Here is a 22,953-nt window from a genome sequence, read left to right as displayed (position 1 = left end):
CATGGCTAATTCTTTTTTTAATTGTATTGACGTAAGGCTAAATTAATCTGAGACAAATGGACGCAAAGAAAAACACTCAGTACACACACACAGTACCACACATTTGTGCACACAAGGAGAAACACAAACAGAAGCGTGTACAGAAACAGACCAACAAAGCCCAGAGTCTTTACTACAGAGCACTCATTACGGGCCACATTCATCCTTCTGCTTAGTAGGAGATAAGGAGAGCGACATTGGGTGACAATCATCTGTTTCGTCCTGGGGAGAAACATCCCACTATGACTCCAAACCACGAAGAAAGACACTCAAATGATTCAAAGCCTGTTTGAGTACGAGTTCCTTTGTCTCTCCACGCTGCATCTCTCCTCCAGTATCGTCTCCTAATCCCTCTCTCCAAACGGGGGGCAGCGGAGAGAGAGAGAGTGAGAGAGAGAGAGAGAAATAAAAAGAGGGGGCTGGATGGAACTGAGGGAGTCAGTAAAAATACATTCAGTCAGATTCTTATACTGGGACAAACTATTTTTTCTCTCTCTATATGACTCTGTGTATCTCTCTCTCCCCTCTGGAGCCAGAGATGGCAAATCTGTTTATCGATATTTCCCACACCCCAATTGGGGAGCCAAGGCGAATGCCTGAACACAGCTAGCCGGCCGACGTGTGTGTGGATTCATTAATGTGCACGCTCCACATGAACACTTTTTACACGTGCAAACTGCCTTTGAATGACCTTGTCAAGCCAGTGCATGCTCACACACAGTCGCGCACACACACTCTTCCTCTGACCAGCTCACACACTCTCATTCTGAGCTCTCCGGGACGCTGGCCCTTTAATGCTCCAGCGTCCACGAGGCAGATTGCTGGCACACTTTAGAGAGATAGAGAGAGAGAGAGAGAGAGAGAGAGAGAGAGAGAGAGAGAGCGGCGGTCATTAAAAGCGACGAGTGAAGAAACAGACGGATTTTGTTGCTGGGTTTACATCTCCAGTGACCCTCTTCGGCTAAGGGGCAGGAGTTATCGGATGTGACCGAGGCCATCTTGGCTCTGCCTCTCCCCCACTCCTCCCAGGGGACTAATGACTGTGTCGGTGGCCAGAGAGAGAGAGAGAGAGGCCAAGTCTAGCTCTGTACTCTGGTCTGTGGTAATGAGCTGTGTCGGCAGCATGACCCAGTCCCACATTCCCGGTCCGCTGACGGTCACCTAGATATAGTACATCCACATGCAACACGCTTAGTGAATCACATGCAAAGTGACAAGTACACTCCTGCTGCACATACACCAGCAAGCAAAACACACACAAGGCTGCACTGGGCATATACTGTACTATGCCATCAATCACTATACCATCCTTCAGAAACTCTCCCTCTCTCTCTCTCTCACTCCCTCCTCCTTCCCTTTCTCTTCACAATACTTGACTGGGACCTCAGACTGGTGGAAGCAGCTCAGTTGTAAATCAGACAGTGTGATGCCACATCTTCCCCCTATACACAATCTGGGCTGTCTGCAGTCTGCAGGCCATTTGAGGAGGCCATTGCTAGAGGGCAGCGCTAGTAGCAGCCAGATAGCATCACCATTACCTACCCTGGTGAAAGGACTGGTAGTAACCATGCCTTCACCAAAGCCGGTGCCAAGGTTGGTACTCATACCTGCTCCAAAGCCGGTGCCAAGGTTGGTACTCATACCTGCTCCAAAGCCGGTGCCAGGGTCGGTACTCATACCTGCTCCAAAGCCAGTGCCAAGGTTGGTACTCATACCTGCTCCAAAGCCGGTGCCAAGGTTGGTACTCATACCTGCTCCAAAGCCGGTGCCCATGCTTGCTCTAAAGCTGTTGTCTGGGTTGCTACCCATACCAGCGCCAAAGCTGGTGCCTGAGTTGGTACCCACGTCTGCTCCAACGTCAGTGCCAAGGTTGGTATCCATACCTGTGCAGATGTTGATGTTGGTACCCATACCCGTGCCAATGCCGGTTCCTGGGTTTGTGACAATGCCCAGGCCGGTGCCCATCCCGCTGATGGCCTGGCTGCTGAGGGGTACAGGCAGCAGCACGTCCTCGTTCTTGTCTGCCCCGGGCCCCTCCACGATGCCCTCTAGAGGTGAGAGCGGAGAGCTGCCCCCACAGTCTCTCATTGGGGGGAAGGGTGAGAAGTGTAGGGTGGGCTCCTGGTCCTGCCTCAGGTCGGAGCGGGTGGCGCCTGCAGCAAACAGAGTGGGGGGCAGCTGGTCGTCCGAAACAGTCAGTGAACGCTTCATGGTGGAGTGGCAGGAGCGGCGCGGACCGCCCATGGGCGTTGTTAGCTCATCCAGCCCAGCTCCAGGGTAATGGTCGGGCAGCTCCAGGCTAGAGGGTACCGAGAGGTGGGAGCATTCGGACATGGCCCGCCGCAGAGCCTTCCGCTGCTGGTTAGCACGCCCCATGAAACACGGCTCAAGCTCCACCTCTTCCTCCTCCTCGTCCTCGCTCTCCTCCGAGGATCCCTCTGTCATTTGGAGGCCGCCTAGTGCTGATGCGCTGTCCTCGTCGCCCCTCTCCAGGTAGTTGTCATTGACAACACCGATGACACAGTAATTAGGGCTGGCAATATTCTGGGGTGGAAGGGTCTTGGGGCTGGACTCTGAGAATCCAGGGTTCCACACACCGGTGCTGGCTGGGGCTGGTATGGGCGGGCTAGAGGGTAAGGGTAGCTCCATGCGTCGAGCTGGGGAACCAGGTACGGGGGGATGTAGGACCCCATTGTTCCCACAGCTCAGAGGGGAGGGGGAGGAAGACACTTGGCTTTCTGGGCTCTCCCCAGCGCTGCCTAACCCCTGACAGCCCCCCCTGCCAGGTACCTTGAGATCCGCATCCAAGCCAACACCGGCTGACGGGTCGAAGAAGCACAGCTTGTCCTCGTCGGTGAGTCCCGGGGCCCCACCGAGGCTCCTGGGAGGCCCCATGTCTCCATGCTGCCAGTCCCAAGCCTGGGGGGCTGTGGCGGGGGCCATGGAGGGGACCTTACACAGCTCACTGTACTCTGAGAACGGAGAGCCAGGCGGCTGGTTGGAGAGAGAAGACATGCTTTCCCTCCTTTCTCACTGTCTCTCTTTTCTCCTCAGGCTACGTTTCTCTGTCCTCCGGTTGTTCTCGTTCCCCTGTGTGTTATGTTGTTTCTTCTGGTTAGGATGCACAGGTGGGGTCTGTCACGGCTGCGGTAGGGCCAGTGAGGAAGGCGAGCGTGTGTGTGTGTGGTGTAGCCTCTCTCTCTCTGTGCCTCTTCGCTCTCAATTGACCAAGAAGCACTGTGAACTGGGCTCCTCTTTCTCTATCGCTCTCTCTCTCCCTCCCTCCCTCCTCCCTCTCACTCACCGACAGCCTTTTGCATGGCTTTTGGTCATGTGACTCGAGTGGCTGCTCATTCGCTGCTGTCAAATCACAACTCCCTCCCCCTGTGGTGGAGTGTACATCCCCCTCCTCACAGTTTTTTTCTTTCTCTCCAAGCTTTCTCTTTCTACCCCAGTCCCACCCTCTCGCTCATCCTTCTCCCCAGGCAACACACAACCCCAGGGAGATGAGAGGGAGGTTTTGGGGCAGCTGCTTTAGGGGAGCATGTTTGTAGCTAGGGCATCTCTCTCGCTCTCTCTCACAGCAAAGTGATCCATTTCTTGGTAACATATCTGCATTTGACCTCACCTCACTTCACACATTCAATCTGTGTACCTCTCTCTGAAGCTCTCACACACTGTGTGTCTCTGAGCCAGACAGCCAGTAGTGTACCCTGGCAGAGGCCTCTGTCGAGCAGAGCCAAGGTCTAGAGCCTGGCCCCTTTGTTAATTGTGTTAATGACTTTGTTGTGGGCACTGTGCTTACCCTTACTCTGCAGGATGTTTGTGGGAGAGAAACATTTCGAATTTGAGAGAGAGAGAGAGAGAGAGAGAGAGAGATGGTGGATGTATCTGTCTGTGTGTGAGAAGGGGATTGTTTGTGTGTAAAGATAACACAGACTCACAGTCAGCCCAGTCACAGAAACAGAGAAGGGGGGGTAGGAAGGAGAGCGGTAATGAAAGAGGGGTGTCAGATATATGAAAACCACCGCCTCCCAAAAGCACTGTAGATGCCTCTCATCCCTGATCTCGTCACGCAAAGAAAACGGAGCAGAGCAGTGGAGAGAAAAACCACGCTCAAGAAGAGATGAACTTCTGACACAAACGCAAACACATCGTCTGTGTGAAGCCTTTGCCTGGCCTCAACTCTGCACGGGCGAGCCCTCAAGACTTTAACTGCAACGAGAAGGCACACACTCTGACCTGACTTCACTCTCTCAACCCTGAATCACCTTGAGGTCCATTCTGTTTCAGTCTCACCCAGACTCTGCTGCATTACTAAAGGCATATTTTTAAACTGGAGTACAGTGGAAACATCCTCAGTCCACATCCCGGTTGAATGTGTACAGTTGAAGTCGGAAGTTTGCATACACCTTAGCCAAATACATTTAAACTCAGTTTTTCACAATTCCTGAAATTTAATCCTAGTAAAAGTTCCTGTCTTAGGTCAGTTATTATCACCAATTTATTTTAAGAATGTGAAATGTCAGAATAATAGTAGATTATTTCAGCTTTTATTTCTTTCATCACATTCCCAGTGGGTCAGAAGTTTACATACACTCAATTAGTATTTGGTAGCATTGCCTTTAAATTGTTTAACTTGGGTCAAACTTTTCGGGTAGCCTTCCACAAGCTTCCCACAATAAGTTGGGTGAATTTTGTCCCATTCCTCCTGACAGAGCTGGTGTAACTGAGTCAGGTTTGTAGGCCTCCTTGCTCGCACATGCTTTTTCAGTTCTGCCCACACATTTTCTATAGGATTTGTGATGGCCACTCCAATACCTTGACTTTGTTGTCCTTAAGCCATTTTGCCACAACTTTGGAAGTATGCTTGGGGTCATTGTCCATTTGGAAGACCCATTTGTGACCAAGCTTTAACTACCTGACTGATGTCTTGAGATGTTGCTTCAATATATCCACATAATTTTCCTTCCTCATGATACCATCTATTTTGTGAAGTCCACCAGTCCCTCCTGTTGCAAAGCACCCCCACACCATGATGCTGCCACCCCGTGCTTCACGGTTGGGATGGTGTTCTTCGGCTTGCAGGCCTCCCCCTCCAAATATAACGATGGTCATTATGGCCAAACAGTTCTATTTTTGTTTCATCAGACCAGAGGACATTTCTCCAAAAAGTACAATCTTTGTTCCCATGTGCAGTTGCAAACCGGAGTCTGGCTTTTTTGTGGCGGTTTTTAAGCAGTGGCTTCTTCCTTGCTGAGCGGTCTTTCAGGTTATGTCGATATAGGACTCGTTTTACTGTGGATATAGATACTTTTGTACCTGTTTCCTCCAGCATCTTCACAAGGTCCTTTGCTGTTGCTCTGGGATTGAAGTGCATTTTTTGCACCAAAGTACGTTCATCTCTAGGAGACAGAATGCATCTCCTTCCTGAGCACAGTCAAACACCAGGCCCCAGGACATGGCCGTTCCCTCTCCAAAACATCCCCTTCTAAACTTTAAGTGTCAGCTGAGTAGTCAAAATGAATTACCACCCGTCTCAGCCAGAGTGAACCGTCAATGTGAACCAGGACAGGATAAGACAGAGAACATTCTTTAATGTTAAGCCCAGCATAACCCTTAAGAAGGCACTGCATAACATTAGTTAGATTGACCCAAGCATGTCAAAAGTGTGGAACTTTCTTTAGTTCTATACAGTTCCGCTCAGTTTAGTAATAGGGGGAAAAATGTGATGGGCAACAGGCTCTGACAAATTTACATCTCTGGTCTGTGTGAAGCTTCTGTGGCTTCGGAAACAAAAATAGATGTATTGTCCACAGAAACACACACCAACACACAGAAACACACGCCTTTACCAGTCATCCAGGCCCCCAGCACTGGGGCCACGTTACATAAGCTCCAGTTGAGTCTGCTTCTGCAGCTCAGAGTATGAAGCTCTGACAATAGACACCAGGCCAGGACAAACACAATGAGACAGATCAGATCAGACACAATCACTTCAGATGCTAATCACAAGCAGAGTAGCTACTATAAAAAAGTGGCCGCATACACACGGATGTGTGGTGAATGAAGCAAACCATAGATTTGTAATGTGGAAAAACATGACTGTTTTTAGAAATAGTACTTTGCAGGATTCTTCAATGTGTTTAGACAACATTGTCAACCATTCATGATCACGTCAGAATTGCTTAGTGTATTTTGTAGTGGTGTCCTGTACATGCGTACATCAAGAGTCGAACCTGGTAGTGTAGTGTAGAGAAGGGTAGTGTGGGGTAGTGTAGTGCAGAGTAGGGTATTGTAGTGTAGGGTAGAGTAGGGTATTGTAGTGTAGGGTAGAGTAGGGTAGTGCAGAGTAGGGTATTGTAGTGTAGGGTAGTGCAGGGTAGGGTGGTGTAGAGTAGGGTAGTGTAGAGTAGGGTAGTGTAGAGTAGGGTAGTGCAGGGTAGGGTAGTGTAGAGTAGGGTAGTGTAGAGTAGGGTAGAGTAGAGTAGGGTAGTGCAGGATAGGGTAGTGTAGAGTAGGGTAGTGTAGAGTAGGGTAGTGTAGAGTAGGGTAGGGTAGGGTAGTGTTGAGTAGGGTAGTGCAGAGTAGGGTAGTGCAGGGTAGGGTAGTTTAGAGTAGGGTAGTGCAGAGTAGGGTATTGTAGTGTAGGGTAGTGTAGAGTAGGGTAGTGTAGAGTAGGGTAGTGCAGAGTAGGGTAGTGCAGAGTAGGGTAGTGTAGAGTAGGGTAGTGGAGGGTAGAGTAGGGTAGTGTAGAGTAGGGTAGTGGAGGGTAGGGTAGTGTAGAGTAGGGTAGTGGAGGGTAGGGTAGTGGAGGGTAGGGTAGTGTAGAGTAGGGTAGTGGAGGGTAGGGTAGTGTAGAGTAGGGTAGTGGAGGGTAGAGTAGTGGAGGGTAGGGTAGTGCTAGGCAGACACAGTGGAATAATAATGTGTATATTTGGGCCATGCTGACCCTGCCGACTCACAGGCAGGCTGGAGGCCTCTGTCACTGTCACATCACAGCCCTCTCTCAATCCCAAATGAGTGACACCCAAGCCCCTCAAGGACAGGGACACAGAGCGCCCCCTCTCCAGTGATGACCTCACTCTGCCTGGCCCGGCTGGCTGGGTGGCTGGACGTACACACACACATGCACGCGAACACACAAACACACACAGAGGCTCTTTCCCACAGTGCTACTAAGGCACCGTTTCTAATAGACGAACAACAATAAGAACGCAGAAAGGAAGCAGAAAGTTGCAAACCGTTCCATAACTTCATTTAGCCGTGGATATTTGGATAAAAGTAATCAAGTTAAATCAAATCATCTCTAACAATGGAAGCAACAATGGAAGCAACTGGGAGGTAAAAACAGCAGCAAGAAATGTGAGTTACTTTTCCGATCCATCAAATGAATAACATATTTCTGCAACGTTCCATCCAAAAATGCTCCATCCTTGCACTGGAGCCTGTCATCGGTGAACTATCTACGGAGTATGCTGCAAATAGGTTAGATAGGTGGCCATTAACTAAGAACACTGATGAGAGTAAAGGGGGCTTTATTTAACCCGGTGCTCTACAGAATATGTAAATAGGCCAATCAGTCAAGCACATACTCAGAGGTAAATTATTCAGGAGGTGCAGTACTCCAAATTGTAAGCCTTACAATTGAGGAGAGGCACAGCAGCGTTGAACAGTGAGGCTAAATCTAAAAGTGAAAAAGAAGTCAGTGCTCAAATTAGTGCGTTCACTTCTCTGAGAGAGAACGAGAAAGGGAAGAACGGTGTGGATGGAGAGATGAGAAGACACAGAGAGAGAAGGAGTGGGGCGGAAGAGAGAGAAAGCGAGACAGTCTTTAGTGGTTCTATTTTTAGCTCAAAATCAGTCCCCCCTCCCCCTGCTGTCACACACCCATTGTTTCCTTGGTAGCCCCCTCTACCAAATGTCTCCAAAAGCAACTGCCTCCCATTTCCATGGCAACAGGATCCTTGCCACGGCAACCAAGTGGAGCCAGAGGAATATATGAACGGAGGAAGGGGAGAGAGGTGAGAGGAGGAGGGGGAGAGAGAGGTGAGAGGAGGAGAGGGAGAGGCCAAAATCAACTGGGGGCATTTTCGTATATTATTATCTGCAGATCTACGAACCAATGAGCTGCTCTCACACTGCTCTTGAGTTATTGGTATCTTTCAATTAATCACAGTCATCATTCTGCTACGGTCTTTCAGCTGCTAATGCCTATGCAAGTCTGTTAATCCAGCAATGTCTGTGTCATGCTGATAGACTGGCCTCCAGACAGATCATTTCAGCTGCAAATAGCTTGGGGAGGGGGGGGGATTGGGTTTGATCAACCTAAAAATGTGAAAGTCACATGCTGTGGCTGTTATCGTCCAAGCCACAGATCTTCTACTTCCACGATGAACTCCTTGCCTCCCTCGGATCAGGGCACTACATCACATCAGCCTCAAAATCAGAGGGAGGGAGCCTGGCTTTGTGTACTTTGTGTTTGAGAATCCTCCTTTTCCAGACACGATGGCCCACATTACCAGACAGATAACTGTCCAGTGAAAATCTAACTTTTAAAAGACTCATCCTATACTCTTATCTGTGGCCAAAGCATAAATTGGTGAAAAAAAACACTTCAAAAATCCCACCTCAAACAGACTGTTTCTAAAATGCTTGCAATTTCTTCATAGAGGATGATCTGGCCAATCAGCAGTCTACTTGCATATTTTGTGACCATATACACCTACACCATTCTGTTGTTTGGGGTTACGTCCACACCATTCCGTTGTTGGGGTATACCCACCCCATTCCGTTGTTGGGGTATACCCACCCCATTCCGTTGTTGGGGTATACCCACCCCATTCCGTTGTTGGGGTATACCCACCCCATTCCGTTGTTGGGGTATACCCACCCCATTCCGTTGTTGGGGTATACCCACCCCATTCCGTTGTTGGGGTATACCCACCCCATTCCGTTGTTGGGGTATACCCACCCCATTCCGTTGTTGGGGTATACCCACCCCATTCCGTTGTTGGGGTATACCCACCCCATTCCGTTGTTGGTGTATACCCACCCCATTCCGTTGTTGGGGTATACCCACCCCATTCTGTTGTTGGGGTATACCCACCCCATTCTGTTGTTGGGGTATACCCACCCCATTCTGTTGTTGGGGTATACCCACCCCATTCTGTTGTTGGGGTATACCCACCCCATTCTGTTGTTGGGGTATACCCACCCCATTCTGTTGTTGGGGTATACCCACCCCATTCTGTTGTTGGGGTATACCCACCCCATTCTGTTGTTGGGGTATACCCACCCCATTCCGTTGTTGGGGTATACCCACCCCATTCTGTTGTTGGGGTATACCCACCCCATTCTGTTGTTGGGGTATACCCACCCCATTCTGTTGTTGGGGTATACCCACCCCATTCTGTTGTTGGGGTATACCCACCCCATTCCGTTGTTGGGGTATACCCACCCCATTCTGTTGTTGGGGTATACCCACCCCATTCTGTTGTTGGGGTATACCCACCCCATTCCGTTGTTGGGGTATACCCACCCCATTCTGTTGTTGGGGTATACCCACCCCATTCTGTTGTTGGGGTATACCCACCCCATTCCGTTGTTGGGGTATACCCACCCCATTCCGTTGTTGGGGTATACCCACCCCATTCCGTTGTTGGGGTATACCCACCCCATTCTGTTGTTGGGGTATACCCACCCCATTCCAACACAGAAAAGTTGCTTTTGAACGTACTTCATACAAAAAAACAACTTTTTCACTCATATTGAAATGAATTCTAGGTCATATTTCATAAAATAGTACGGTGTTAAAAATAACACGACAATGTGCTTTGATTGCTCACTATGACTGAAAGGGTTTATTGAGTTGATGCTTCAGTAGTTACTCCCTTGTATTCAATGGAATCTATTCTACAGGTTGAAACTGGGTCTACTTCTGAACACTGACATAAGCTGCACCTAGCCTCTGACATATTACTTTCACCTATCTAATAGCTATCTTCTGATGAGAAGCTGACTATTGCCTGATGTATTGGGCAGATTGCCATTATAATTGTCCTGGAACAACAACAGAGCCCTATTAAAGTGCTGCAGACGACTAACAACTGGCCTGAGATCCGCGTAACCATCTATCAACGTGAAATAGCTGTTCAATCTTGTGCGGTAAAATCGATACGTCCATAAACCGCCCCACCATTTTAGTTCTATTATAGCAGATGTGCTCGGATCCCTCAATCCATTGCTATTGATTATGGATGTGGCGCCTGTGGCCAATTCGCTCTGCCAGATTCACAGCCGTTCCCACTCTGGACACAACTGATCCCTGATTAATGCCCAACGAGCTCAGATCAGCTCAGCTCCCCAAATTCCCTAAATTGTATAAACGACGGACGCTCAATCAAATGGGATGATTTTGGGTGTGGGGGGAGGGCTTAAGAGTGGATATATGTATTCATGACATGTCCAATTGATATGAAATCTGAGTGATGGCTGCATTTTGGGCTTAGGTTTTTGAGCAGATTGATTCGGAATTCAATTTGGTGTGACATGTACTGCCAGCATGTGGTTGTCAAGCCTTTCACTCTAAAGTGACAAGACATTTCTCAGTCATTTCTCCTTTATCCAGCACCGTAAGACCACCGCCATTCAAATACAGTGGACGAGAAAGAAGGTGCATATATAAAGTGTGAAACATCGCAATGAGAAGACATCCAGGGAAGGAAGTCCACTCACTTCATTCTTGTAGTGAGAGGGCGAGAACCAGCAATTTCTTGCAATGAGAAGAAATTGGTACCAGCACAGCTCAGAGTAAAACACTGTTGGATTATTCCAGTTTATGGAATCTAAAAATAATCCTAGCATGTCTGCTGTAAATCAAACAGTGTCAGCCCCAGGTTTGGATGCTACAATGTAGACATTTCATTTGAATTCCATCATGTCAAGATTATGGATTATGCCAGCTGTGTCAGGGGAGTGAGTGGAAGGGGAGGTGGAACAGTCCCTCTGCTATGCTGCTCTGCTCTGCCAGGAATATTATATTATTCTTTGACAGCAGACTGCTCCCTTCCTCCTTCCACATGCAGGCAGCCGCCCACCGGTTTTAGAAATCACCCGATTCCAGAGCCCATTATAGAAACAGAAACAAGCCCAGGGCTGCTTCATTAACATGTTTTGTATAATTAAAGCAGCGTTTTTAAAAACTTTTTGAGTCAATTGGAGGTGTACCTGTGGATGTATTTCATTGCCTACCTTCAAACTCAGTGCCTCTTTGCTTGACATCATGGGAAAATCAAAAGAAATCAGCCAAGACCTCAGAAAAAAATTGTAGACCTCCACAAGTCCGGTTCATCCTTGGGAGCAATTTCCAAATGCCTGAAGGTACCACATTCATCTGTACAAACAATAGTACGCCAGTATAAACACCATGGGACCACGCAGTCGTCATACCGCTCAGGAAGGTGACACGTTCTGTCTCCTAGAGATGAACGTACTTTGGTGCGAAAAGTGCAAATCAATCCCAGAACAACAGCAAAAGACCTTTTGAAGATCTTGATGGAAACAGGTACAAAAGTATCTATATCCACAGTAAAACGAGTCCTATATCGACATAACCTGAAAGGCCACTCAGCAAGGAAGAAGCCACTGCTCCAAAACCGCCATAAAAAAGCCAGACTCCGGTTTGCAACTGCACATGGGAACAAAGATCGTACTTATTGGAGAAATGTTCTCTGGTCTGATGAAACAAAAATAAAACTATTTGGCCATAATGACTATTGTCATGTTTGGATGAAAAAGGGGGAGGCTTGCAAGCCGAAGAACACCATCCCAACCATGGAGCACGAGGGTGGCAGCGTCATCATGTGGGGGTGCTTTTCTGCAGGAGGGACTGGTGCACTTCACAAAATAGATGGCATCATGAGGTAGGAAAATTATGTGGATATATCGAAGACACATCTCAAGACGTCAGTCAGGAAGTTAAAGCTTGGTCACAAATGGGTCTTCCAAATGGACAATGACCCCAAGCATACATCCAAAGTTGTGGCAAAATGGCTTAAGGACAACAAAGTCAAGATATTGGAGTGGCCATCACAAAGCCCTGACCTCAATCCTATAGAACATTAGAAAATAGAAAAAGCCGACTCAGTTACACCAGCTCTGTCAGGAGGAATGGGACAAAATTCACCCAACTTATTGTGGGAAGCTTGTGGAAGGCTACCCGAAACGTTTGACCCAAGTTAAAAAATTTAAAGCCATGCTACCAAATACTAATTGAGCGTATGTAAACTTCTGACCCACTGGGAATGTGATGAAAGAAATTAAATCTGAAATAAATAATTCTCTCTACTATTATTCTGACATTTCACATTCTTAAAATAAAGTGGTGATCCTAAATGAACTAAGACGGGGATTTTTACTAGGATTAAATGTCAGGAATTGTGAAAAACTGAGTTTAAATGTATTTGGCTAAGGTGTATGTAAACTTCCGACTTCAACTGTACATGCGATCTGTTTGTGAGTGTCATGTTACTGTGTGGTTTGTGTGTGTGTGTGTGTGTGTGTGTGTGTGTGTGTGTGTGTGTGTGTACACATGACTGTTGGGGTGTGTGCGTCACTGATAAAGATATTTTAGCCTCAGCCTACGCTCTCAGCATCAGTTGCCATCCCCATGGCAACATTAACTGCTCCTCAGTTACGATGGCAACTAGCCAGACCCCACCCTCCCCAAAGGCACATCTATAACTGTCTACCCCCGGAAAAATCTAATCAACAATCTGACCTTTCCTACCCTTTTCACAACATTCACATTTGTGTAACATTTATACAACATTTTACACTCCATTTTATTCAAGTCTGCCATGTCTCTAGTAGTCTTCAAATCATAAACACCTTTTCGTGTAGCTTTCTGAAGCATTAGTAAAGCAATGTAAGCCCACAAGGATTTTCACGGTTCACACACATCGTCTCGTTCACATGAACAAACAACTGTCTGTCGCACTGTTCCCTTTAGATCAAAAAGACATCACCCAGACAGACCCCCCCCTCCCCCCCCCACACACACACACACACACACAATATCGCTCTCAGAGGAACAGCAGAGGAATCAAAGCCTTTAACTCTTTCCGCTCTGTACTTTGCAATGTTGCTGAGGACCAGTGGACAGCAGAGCAGCCCTGCTGTGGATAGGTTTGTCTGTCTCCAAGGGGGCTGTGTCAGAAGATTTATTTACAGTGAGCTCCAAAAGTATTGGGACAGTGACACACTTTGTGTTGTTTTGGCTCCGTACCCCCAAGACATGCTACCTTCTCACCATTACAATAACAGGGAAGGTTAGGGGGGGGTATATTTATCGTTATTCACGATTCATTCCTGATTATCTTTAATGACGGTAGCATCCACATGAATGTAGAAGTGTTTAGAAACATATCCTATTCCTATTTACACTAAAAGTGACTCCAAAATGACACAAAACATTATTAATCATTGATCTCTGTTGGGCACAACATAATCTGAAAAACAACCAAAACAAACAGCAAAGGCATCCAACAAGTTTGTAGAGTCACAAGCTTGATGTAGTCATTGAATATGGGACCAAATACTCAACTTTTTACTACTTTAATACACACAAGTGAATTTGTCCCAATATTTTTGTTACCCTAAAATGGGGGGAATATGTGTCGTTTCAAATCCAAAGTGCTGGAGTACAGAACCAAAACATTTGTCACTGTGCCAATACTTCTGGAGCTCACTGTATAACCACATGCCCCGAGCCCACACCTGGGTACTTCTGTCTCACCACATCAAGGGGACAGGACTGGTGGCAAAAATACCCCGATCAACACTGTCACGGATGACTCCACGTTCAAATGCTCATCAGGGCTCATCTGTGAAGGAGACCGTGGTCTCAGATAAAAATCTTCTCCAATGAAAACGTGGTATTTCGAAGAATAGCCACGCCCTCCCTATTATTGGTGGAGAAGAATGGAATGGAAGCGACACAGAAACCCCACACCTTATAGGTCGGATGACTGGCTTCTTGATTGATGGTTATACGCAAGCGACTGACAGTGATGTGACGCAGCATAACTGGAAATCAAATAGCACTTACAATGGAATTACAGCTGTTCTAGAGTGGCTGACGCAACAGAGAGCAGTGGATGGCACCAACCCGAGCGTGGCACTGTTATAATGGGTGGTTTCAAAGGAAAACCTGCTCTGTTGCTGCCTTTACAACTAAGGAAATTAAGATACTAAGGCATTTAAAGCCAAACGGATGGAGTATAATATATATATTTTTTGAGAATCAGAAAGTGTGTTACAGAATAGAGATTGTGGTATTGCTACACAACTAGGGCCTGGGGTTATTCCGTATCGCCCTCGCCCCTCTGATCCAATATGTTCTTCCCATCAGTGATAACAGAAGTGTAATGTCTGGCTTCCAGCATATTCTCATAGGAATACGACCGAGATAGAACAAAACTCCATCCAAACCCCACTGGCTCGGACTGTAACACTCCTTTACAGAGATAGCCCCCACTACCTGACAATAACCCCTTTCTAAAACAGCACCCGTGGGAGTCCTGGCTTTCACAATGGTGAAATCACATAGGTTACCCCTTCACGCCACAACCCATCAATTCACAGTACTGCTAATACACAGTACTGCTAATACTGTACTCTTGTCCCTTCTAGGATCCCATCAGTCAATGGCCTATTAAAGAAATCCGCCCCCCAGGAACAGTGAAAAACACCATAGATAGAAATAGGTGGCTGGAATATTTATGAAGCTTCGTTGTTCTGGGCCGTAGCCCTAAAATAACACCAATGACTCGTTTTGTTGCTGTGTGCAGTCACAGTGACATGGGGACACTGTGGGGGCACATCGGTGGCACGTTGGCACCTCTGTTAAGGCGATGTACTCCTCCCACTGACCCCCAAATGGCCAAGGGGTGTTGTCATTCACAGAGGCAAGTTAACAGTCTGACTGCCTCACCTCAAAAGGCCAGGAATGCTCGACTTATCTAAACCACACAAATCCCATCAATATTACATTGGGTCACAGGGGGGTTGTGAATGGTAGAGAGGCTTAGTGAGGGCAAGGATATGTCTCATATTGGTTGGTCTATAAATAAACCAACAGACCAGTAATGAGGGGGAGCAAGGCCAGACTAACTTTATCTAACACCACACACACACACCCCACCAAGACCAAGTCAACATGATAACACTCTGAAATGCTATCATATGTGTAGAGGAAATCCAATACTAGTTTGTGTTGAGCCCTTGGAGATATACTAAAACGCTGTTTAAACAGAATCTTCACTGAAGCTGAGAGGTGCTTAATCTCTGGCCTGTGTCCAAATGAAAAGCACATGAATGACCCCTTGTCCCACAAACACACACACACACAGATACTGAGTGGCAGTGGCTGAGCTGTCAAAGGATTTTGCCCTGAGCTAACAGTGCACTTTTCCACTCATATGGGTAACAACAAGAATTGTCTACTGAACTTCACACACTGAAAAAAACATGAGAAACAGAACACACACACACACACACACACACACACACACACACACACACACACACACACACACACACACACACACACACACACACACACACACACACACACACACACACACTGCTGTTGGGCTAATCTTGTCCTTCATCCCCAGGAAAGAGCATGCTGGGTGAAGGATGGGCTGGGACACAGCAGCCTTATCTCCTGTCTCCTACGAGGCCTAAATAGCACCCCCAGTGACACAGCTCCACCCCTTGAACACTGACAAAGAGAGCAAATTACAGAGGGGCAACAGAGGCAGCTGTGTCTCTCCCAAAACCCACCCACCCACACATCAAGCTATTCATCTCAAGGAACAGAGTGCAACTGTTAAAAGCCATACACTTTTAGATGAACAATGGGCCCTGCTGCGATGGCTGACTCAAGGTGCCAGACCAAATAAAGCAATTTTTATACACTTCACTTTCTCCATCTATCGCCACAGGTGAATAACGGGCTCACGTCTCATTAGAACGAATCTTTGGCTGCACCGAGCTGACGAGGAAGCCACGGACAGGAAGTGATGCGGGATGAAACGGTAAACTGTATCTACTCGTCCGCTTCTTCAATTAATCAGAGTGGTGCCTGCTGAGCTGCGCTTTAACGCTGCGTGTCAACATAGTCTATTTATATACTGGCATCTCGCCGGGGCGCTCATAAATAAACAAATACTTCACACGCTACTCGGCGGACAATTTCTCCAAAGTGAATCCGGGGGAGTTGGCGACTGTCATAACTCTTCATTACAGAGGAACCCGGATTGCCAAAGTGAATAAATATATAGAAATGTGTGTAGTTTGGGCATTGTGCGCTCACTTAAAGCTGCCCGATGGTGAAGGCGGCATCTAATTGGCTGTGGCAGCTGTATCTTGAGGGGCACATTCAGTACACATGGCTTAAAATAAAGCTGTGATAAAAAAAACTGACTCTGACGCTCGTTTACCACTTGCTCCTTTGAGCAACTACTGTGGAGTTAAAGAGTCAGTCATCGTCCCCGGATGACTGCACTAGAACGGAAGAGGTGTGTATATCCCAGTATCTTTATTATGTAAGGGGGAAATGGGAGAAATACTGTGAAACAGCAGCGAGAGTAGAGAGTGCGCTGAATGTGGTCTCTTATTGGACAATACTCTTCTGACTGCAGTGCATTCTGGGCGAGTTGCCTGGGAGGGAGGGGTTAGAGGGGGTTTGAGGCGCTCACCCCTCTCAGCTCAGTGAGAGTCAAGGTGCCAGTGGGGTTCGCTCGGCCTGAACATGGCAGCTTATGTAGGCGACTCTACGGGGGGTTCGGATGACCTTCACTCAGCCCTCCTGGCCTTCGGAGAGAGCACACAGGGCACCAGGGGAGACCCAAGGGGTGCTAGCCAACATCTGGAGCTCTCAAACAAGTGTGCCCATCTCCTAACACAACCTCTCTCTCAGTTCTGTTCTATATTCCACTCTCCTGTCCCAGTGTCCCCAGCTGCTTGGATTCAGCCCCAAGACACTTTTTTTCAGCAACCTCTCGCCTTGTCTCAAAGAGATTGCTTCACTGTGGTGTATTGCAACGCAAGACTTTCCCACAATTTATTTCCCACTAGGGATCAAGATGGGTAACTGGGATCCCGGGACTGTCCCAGGAACACTTCACATCCCCCCCCCAAAAAATGATGACAAAACCTGGGAAATTGCAAAATGTTTCCCCAATGTGGCACTGATGCAATTTCACAAAATACATAACGTGCGCAGCAGCAGATTAGCAAAAAATGTAATGGCACATTATCCAAACAGGTTGTTGCATGGAAGCCTTTAGAAGCCTCCACAATATTTCATTCACACAAAGTCGCCGTGAATTCAAAGCACACGCATTATTGACACGGACTGCACACGCGACCCGAATGAAGTTAATAAACCCTAGAGGAAACCTCTACAGTATAGCTTATAAAATAATGTGTGCCTCTGTGAGCTGTCATTGTGACTCTTTGGACAGTCACACATTTGATAGGCCTACGGACAATTCACTACATAGGCATTTCTGTCACAGTCTGTAAAAAAAGTCACGAGGGAAAATTCTCCCCTCTCCTGTCCTAGATTAGGTTCTTTTTCTATCCGGTCCCAACCCCACTGAAACCCAAAATCCCCACTCCTGTCCTAGATTAGGTTCTTTTTCTATCCGGTCCCAACCCCACTGAAACCCAAAATCCCCACTCCTGTCCTAGATTAGGTTCTTTTTCTATCCGGTCCCAACCCCACTGAAACCCCAAATCCCCACTCCTGTCCTAGATTAGGTTCTTTTTCTATCCGGTCCCAACCCCACTGAAACCCCAAATCCCCACTCCTGTCCTAGATTAGGTTCTTTTTCTATCCGGTCCCAACCCCACTGAAACCCCAAATCCCCACTCCTGTCCTAGATTAGGTTCTTTTTCTATCCGGTCCCAACCCCACTGAAACCCCAAATCCCCACTCCTGTCCTAGATTAGGTTCTTTTTCTATCCGGTCCCAACCCCACTGAAACCCCAAATCCCCACTCCTGTCCTAGATTAGGTTCTTTTTCTATCCGGTCCCAACCCCACTGAAACCCCAAATCCCCACTCCTGTCCTAGATTAGGTTCTTTTTCTATCCGGTCCCAACCCCACTGAAACCCAAAATCCCCACTCCTGTCCTAGATTAGGTTCTTTTTCTATCCGGTCCCAACCCCACTGAAACCCCAAATCCCCACTCCTGTCCTAGATTAGGTTCTTTTTCTATCCGGTCCCAACCCCACTGAAACCCCAAATCCCCACTCCTGTCCTAGATTAGGTTCTTTTTCTATCCGGTCCCAACCCCACTGAAACCCAAAATCCCCACTCCTGTCTCGCATGGAAAGTCCTAACTTTATTCTGTAAGCCATAGGTCGCTTTATCAAAGCACTTCTCTCGCCTATTCATGTCAAAGTCCCGCTATGAGAATTCACTCTCTTCTCTGTCTCGTTTCTTGCTGCCCATATGAGATCTGCGGTAGGGAATGTGTGATCAACAATAAGAGTACATATGGATTTTGTTTTTAAACAGAATTGGTCCCTAAGATTGGTGAAGATACCTTGATATTTCAACTATTTCCACTCTTCATCTCTTGGTTATTCATGAACTGATCTGCTATCTGTATAGTCATCAACTCCATTTGGCCAAATACTGGAGATATTCTGTCATTCGTTGAAGGAGGTTATCCGGCAAGTTTAGCAACTTTGGTCATTTTGAATTTTGCTTGACTGCTGTTACAAAGTTACACTCGGGGTGAGCTCTGTGCATCCTGCGTGCGCTCTGTGCATCCTGCGTGCGCTCTGTGCATCCTGCGTGCGCTCTGTGCATCCTGCGTGCGCTCTGTGCATCCTGCGTGCGCTCTGTGCATCCCGGGTGCGCTCTGCGTCGAGAACCACCGCTGAAATGTGCTGAATTAATTGAGGAACGTGAGAATGCTCTGAATTTGTGAACAGCCCGTTTCGCAATTCACAACAATGTCATTGGATAGTTACTTTATCATGACCAAATATCAGTTTCAATTATTTACATGGTGGAGCAGCACGCCTCTAATGAAGGGAGAACCCTGGCATAATGACCATACCTTGGTTCTAAACGCTTTAAATGGGAACTTCTGATTTTGCGATATTTCCTGGGCCTCTCAGGATTAATATGAATTATTCCCGGTATTGAAACTTGGTAGATTTGAAGGAAAATATTGATCCCTATTTCCCACAATATATTCCCCAAAAAGATCAAGGAGATTTCTGACTCACCTATTGGGGCGGCCGTCGCAGAGGCAAAAGGGATATGAAAATCGCCAGGACATGGAAAGAGAGAAGGAGACAATGAGAATCTGATTGGAGTGTACATTCATTCAGGCATGCTTCGGTTAGAGAGCGGTCATGCACTGCACAGGTTTGGACAAAACATCCAGAGAACTGTTTAGAGATTCCTCTCTGGAGGAAATGCTAGCTAAAGAGAAGAAGACAAGGAAACCAATGTTAATTCAACACAGAGGAGACAAAGACGAATCACGGAGGTCCAGTAGACACACACTAGACGGTTATCAGAGACACCTGGATACAGCAGGAAGGAAGAGAGGTCTGGTTATGAAACAAAGTGCCGGGGAAACTGGTGACGCTGTGTGTGGTGGTTAGTAGCACACCATAGGGTTAATGAGAACACTCCAGCACTGCCCAGACGCAGCAGTGCCTTGTGGGTGAGAGGAACCCCCCCAAAAAAAGCCAAGCCCCTCGGACAGTGTACATTTTCGGGGAACCTGTATGTTAGTCAGTCAGGCTGTCTAGACTGGGCTATTGAGGCGGTCCCAGCCCAGTCTTAGCGCCACATGCCCATGCAAGGTACGGGGCTACTCCTCTAATCTTCCAATCCCCCTAGTGGAGAGCACATGCCACTGCAACAAACCTTCAGACATGGGGGCCACCACCACCAGGGGCTCTGTGAGTTCGGCAAAGCTGGGGAAGAAGGGCTTGGCAGCGGGGTTCAGACCAGACCCCGGGGAGGTGGGGCTTTTGGTGGAAGAGGAGGAGGGGGACTTCGTGGGTATATTCTGTGATGGGGATTTGCCCTCCCTGGGGTGACATTCGGGTATGGTTTTGGGGGAGCGGAGGGGGGCTGGGCTGGGTGTGTCGAAGGCTAGGCCAAGAGGTAGTGGGCGCCCTGGAGTGATGTCACTGAACTCAAAGGAGTCGTTGTTGAAGTTGGAGTCATTGATGAGCCAGGAGCTGTCGGAGGGGGAGAAAGGGGGAGCGGTCGCTGTGAGCTCACTGAACTTCTCCAATGGGGGCAGGCCACGATCTGGTTGGCGGGTGAGGCTTAAACTTAAGGCATTTTTCATATGGACATCATGCATGGGGGTGTCATGATCAAACACCACCTTGACACCCGACTCATGAACTGGGGAATCTAGTGGAAAGGTTGTGGAGAAAGCCTCTTTGACATTGCCCATGCTAGCGTTCTCTGTATCCATGAGCAGGTCTTGGTAGCTCGCAGTGAATGGGTCTCCTGGACGTGAGGCCATGGGGAAGGTGTTCTTGGGCGAGAAGTCTCCCTGACTGGTGGGCATGGAGACAGGGGCGGTACGCAGGAGCTCACAGCCCAGGGCCGGTGGAGGGGAGGTGGGAGCTGTGAGAGAGAGCAGGTCCTGGGTGAGAGATGGAGGGAAGAGGCCCCCGTAGAACTCCTCACTGGCAGGACTCAGCCCCATGTTGGAGTAGGGGTTCTCCAGGGGCTGGGAATGGGTGATGGGGGGCACTAGTTGGTCTAACACCCCTTCAGGGAGGTCATTGGCAGAAGAGGCAGAAGAGGGCACGAAGGGCTCAGCTGTGACTCCCCACTCTTCTGGAAGCTTCTTCCTGCTCTTGCCCCTCTTTCCCCTGCCTCCACTTCTCCCTGGCTCTTCGCGCTCCCAGCCTCCATCCATCCTGTCCCTGTCCTTGCGGGGGGAGACCCTGTGGTGGCCCTCTGACAGGGGTGTGTTTTCAGCCTGAGCCTCCGGGTGGTCTCTGTTCTCTACCAGGTCGTACACATCATCCCGGGGCCTCCTTTTCTTCTTCTTCTTCTGCTGTTGTTTGCGGTCGTTTCCTTCGTTGCTTTCCCTCTCCTCCCCCACCGCCGAGGCCTCTCGGAGGGGCCAGCCAGAGTCAGGGCGGTCCTCGGGGCTGGCCGCCAGGTGGCTGGCATGGCGACTGATCACTGTGGAGACGCTTTGGGTGAATGGCAGGTCGGTGGGAATGCAAGCCTCGTCTGGCCAGCCATCGCCCAGGGCACCTCGTGTGTGAAGAGGGAAGAGAGTTTAAAGCATGCATACAGTCGCTCTCCCTCTCTCATCTAGACAAAAGCGTGAACTTCAAAGGGCTCACTTACTTTGAAAACAAAACCAAGTTCAACAATGCAGTCTAAGAAATGAGAGTAGTAACAGACATTGTGTACATCTTTACAGCTGTAGACGCTTATTGATGGTCCATTCAATATAACTGAACTTTGGTAGTGTACGAGCTGCAATTTCATATTTTGCCACTGAACACTCAAAATGCAACATGGGTGTCAAATCAGTCATGCATCCTCATTGGCCCGTTGCCTCAGTAAACCCTGTGTGAATGAATAGTCCCGCTGAGGGACTGGTAATACTGTGGCTTTTTGGCTGCTGACTCCGTGCTACCCTAGTGACATGCTGGTGTACTGAATGACATTTTAGGAGGAGGAGAAAGCTGTGTTTACTTCGTAGTGAGTAGGTAATTGAACTCAGCAAATACAGACACAAACACAGCAATTTGGTCAAGTATACAGAAACAGGCACAGACCACACAGTTTTATAGCACAGTATAGGCATTGAAATGTTTGTGTACAGAGCGCTCTGAACGGTGCAACATCAATTGCTGTGCACTCTGTGAAGGCTCTGGTTGTCCCGCTTCTGACACCTCATTTGAATAAGGCGCGACATGCCACATTTTCTGGCCTATCCAGACAAAGGATACATTTCGTCTGCCTGTGAATCCTGCAGCTCCACCTACAATACAACATGTGAAACAGGAGACTAGCGATTGGAGCAAAAACAGTCTCATCTTGCTGTGGTGTTCTTATATGGATTTAGAGCTCTCAACATGAAACAATACCAAACGATTTTGCAGAATCGAAACTAGACCAGATCTCGTGGTCACAGAGGGACAAAATGACTTGGTGCTTAAAGCTGAAGTTGTAACGAGTCGACAGGCATTTGAATGTCTCTGCGCTGCTCAGAGGACGCTGGGCTGAAAATGCACTGTCGTCAGTTATATGAAACTGTGTCAATTGTCTACTGTCACGAAGTATAATTATTTTTATTTTACAGTGATAAACAAGGTCAAATATTATAGTAAGTCAATTAGCATTTGATTGTTACTATATTTAGAATATTTACTTTTGTTAAATAGGAAAGAAATCGTATCGGATTTTCTATATTTTCATATTTTTATGATACAGTGTCTGTACTGTGTACTTGAACTGGTGTCCTCAAAAGTGAATACAACTCAGCAATTTATGACTATTTTTAACAGAAAGGTCAAAAGCATTACTACAGTTGGTATTGTTTAGGGCCCTGTCATTGTAAATAATTACTTTTGGGTATTCTGCTTTGGTGGATACAACATTTTGACATTAGATTTAAGGTAAATCGTGTTGTGATTAATATGGAATTGTTTTCTTTCCTGGACTGTTCAGTCTAGCTAATTAAATTCTAGAGCCCCACGCTGCCAAGCTGCACGGGTAAGCCGTGCCGGTTCTGAGGAGAGGAGGAATGGAAGGAGGGAGCAATGGAGGAGGAAGGGTTTTAGAGGAAGTGATTAGCCAGTAAGGCTGGGCCACTTTGCCCC

The 22,953-nt window shown here is 47.7% G+C and overlaps 1 protein-coding gene across 10 annotated transcripts in view; it reads right to left on the bottom strand.

Annotated features, from left to right (window-relative positions):
- Nucleotides 1-22,953, bottom strand: part of LOC112227828 (microtubule-associated protein 4) — a 146,815-nt gene that overhangs the window by 30,919 nt on the left and 92,943 nt on the right. For all 10 annotated transcript variants that reach the window (XM_024392753.2, XM_024392756.2, XM_042308519.1 and 7 more), the window contains one exon: nucleotides 20,009-21,373. In XM_024392753.2, coding sequence (XP_024248521.2) covers nucleotides 20,009-21,373 — 1,365 coding nt within the window. The remainder of the gene's footprint in view (nucleotides 1-20,008; nucleotides 21,374-22,953) is intronic.

Source organism: Oncorhynchus tshawytscha, linkage group LG29 (genome assembly GCF_018296145.1).
Source record: "Oncorhynchus tshawytscha isolate Ot180627B linkage group LG29, Otsh_v2.0, whole genome shotgun sequence".
Classification (NCBI taxonomy): domain Eukaryota; kingdom Metazoa; phylum Chordata; class Actinopteri; order Salmoniformes; family Salmonidae; genus Oncorhynchus; species Oncorhynchus tshawytscha.
This window is presented reverse-complemented; position numbering and strand designations above follow the sequence as displayed.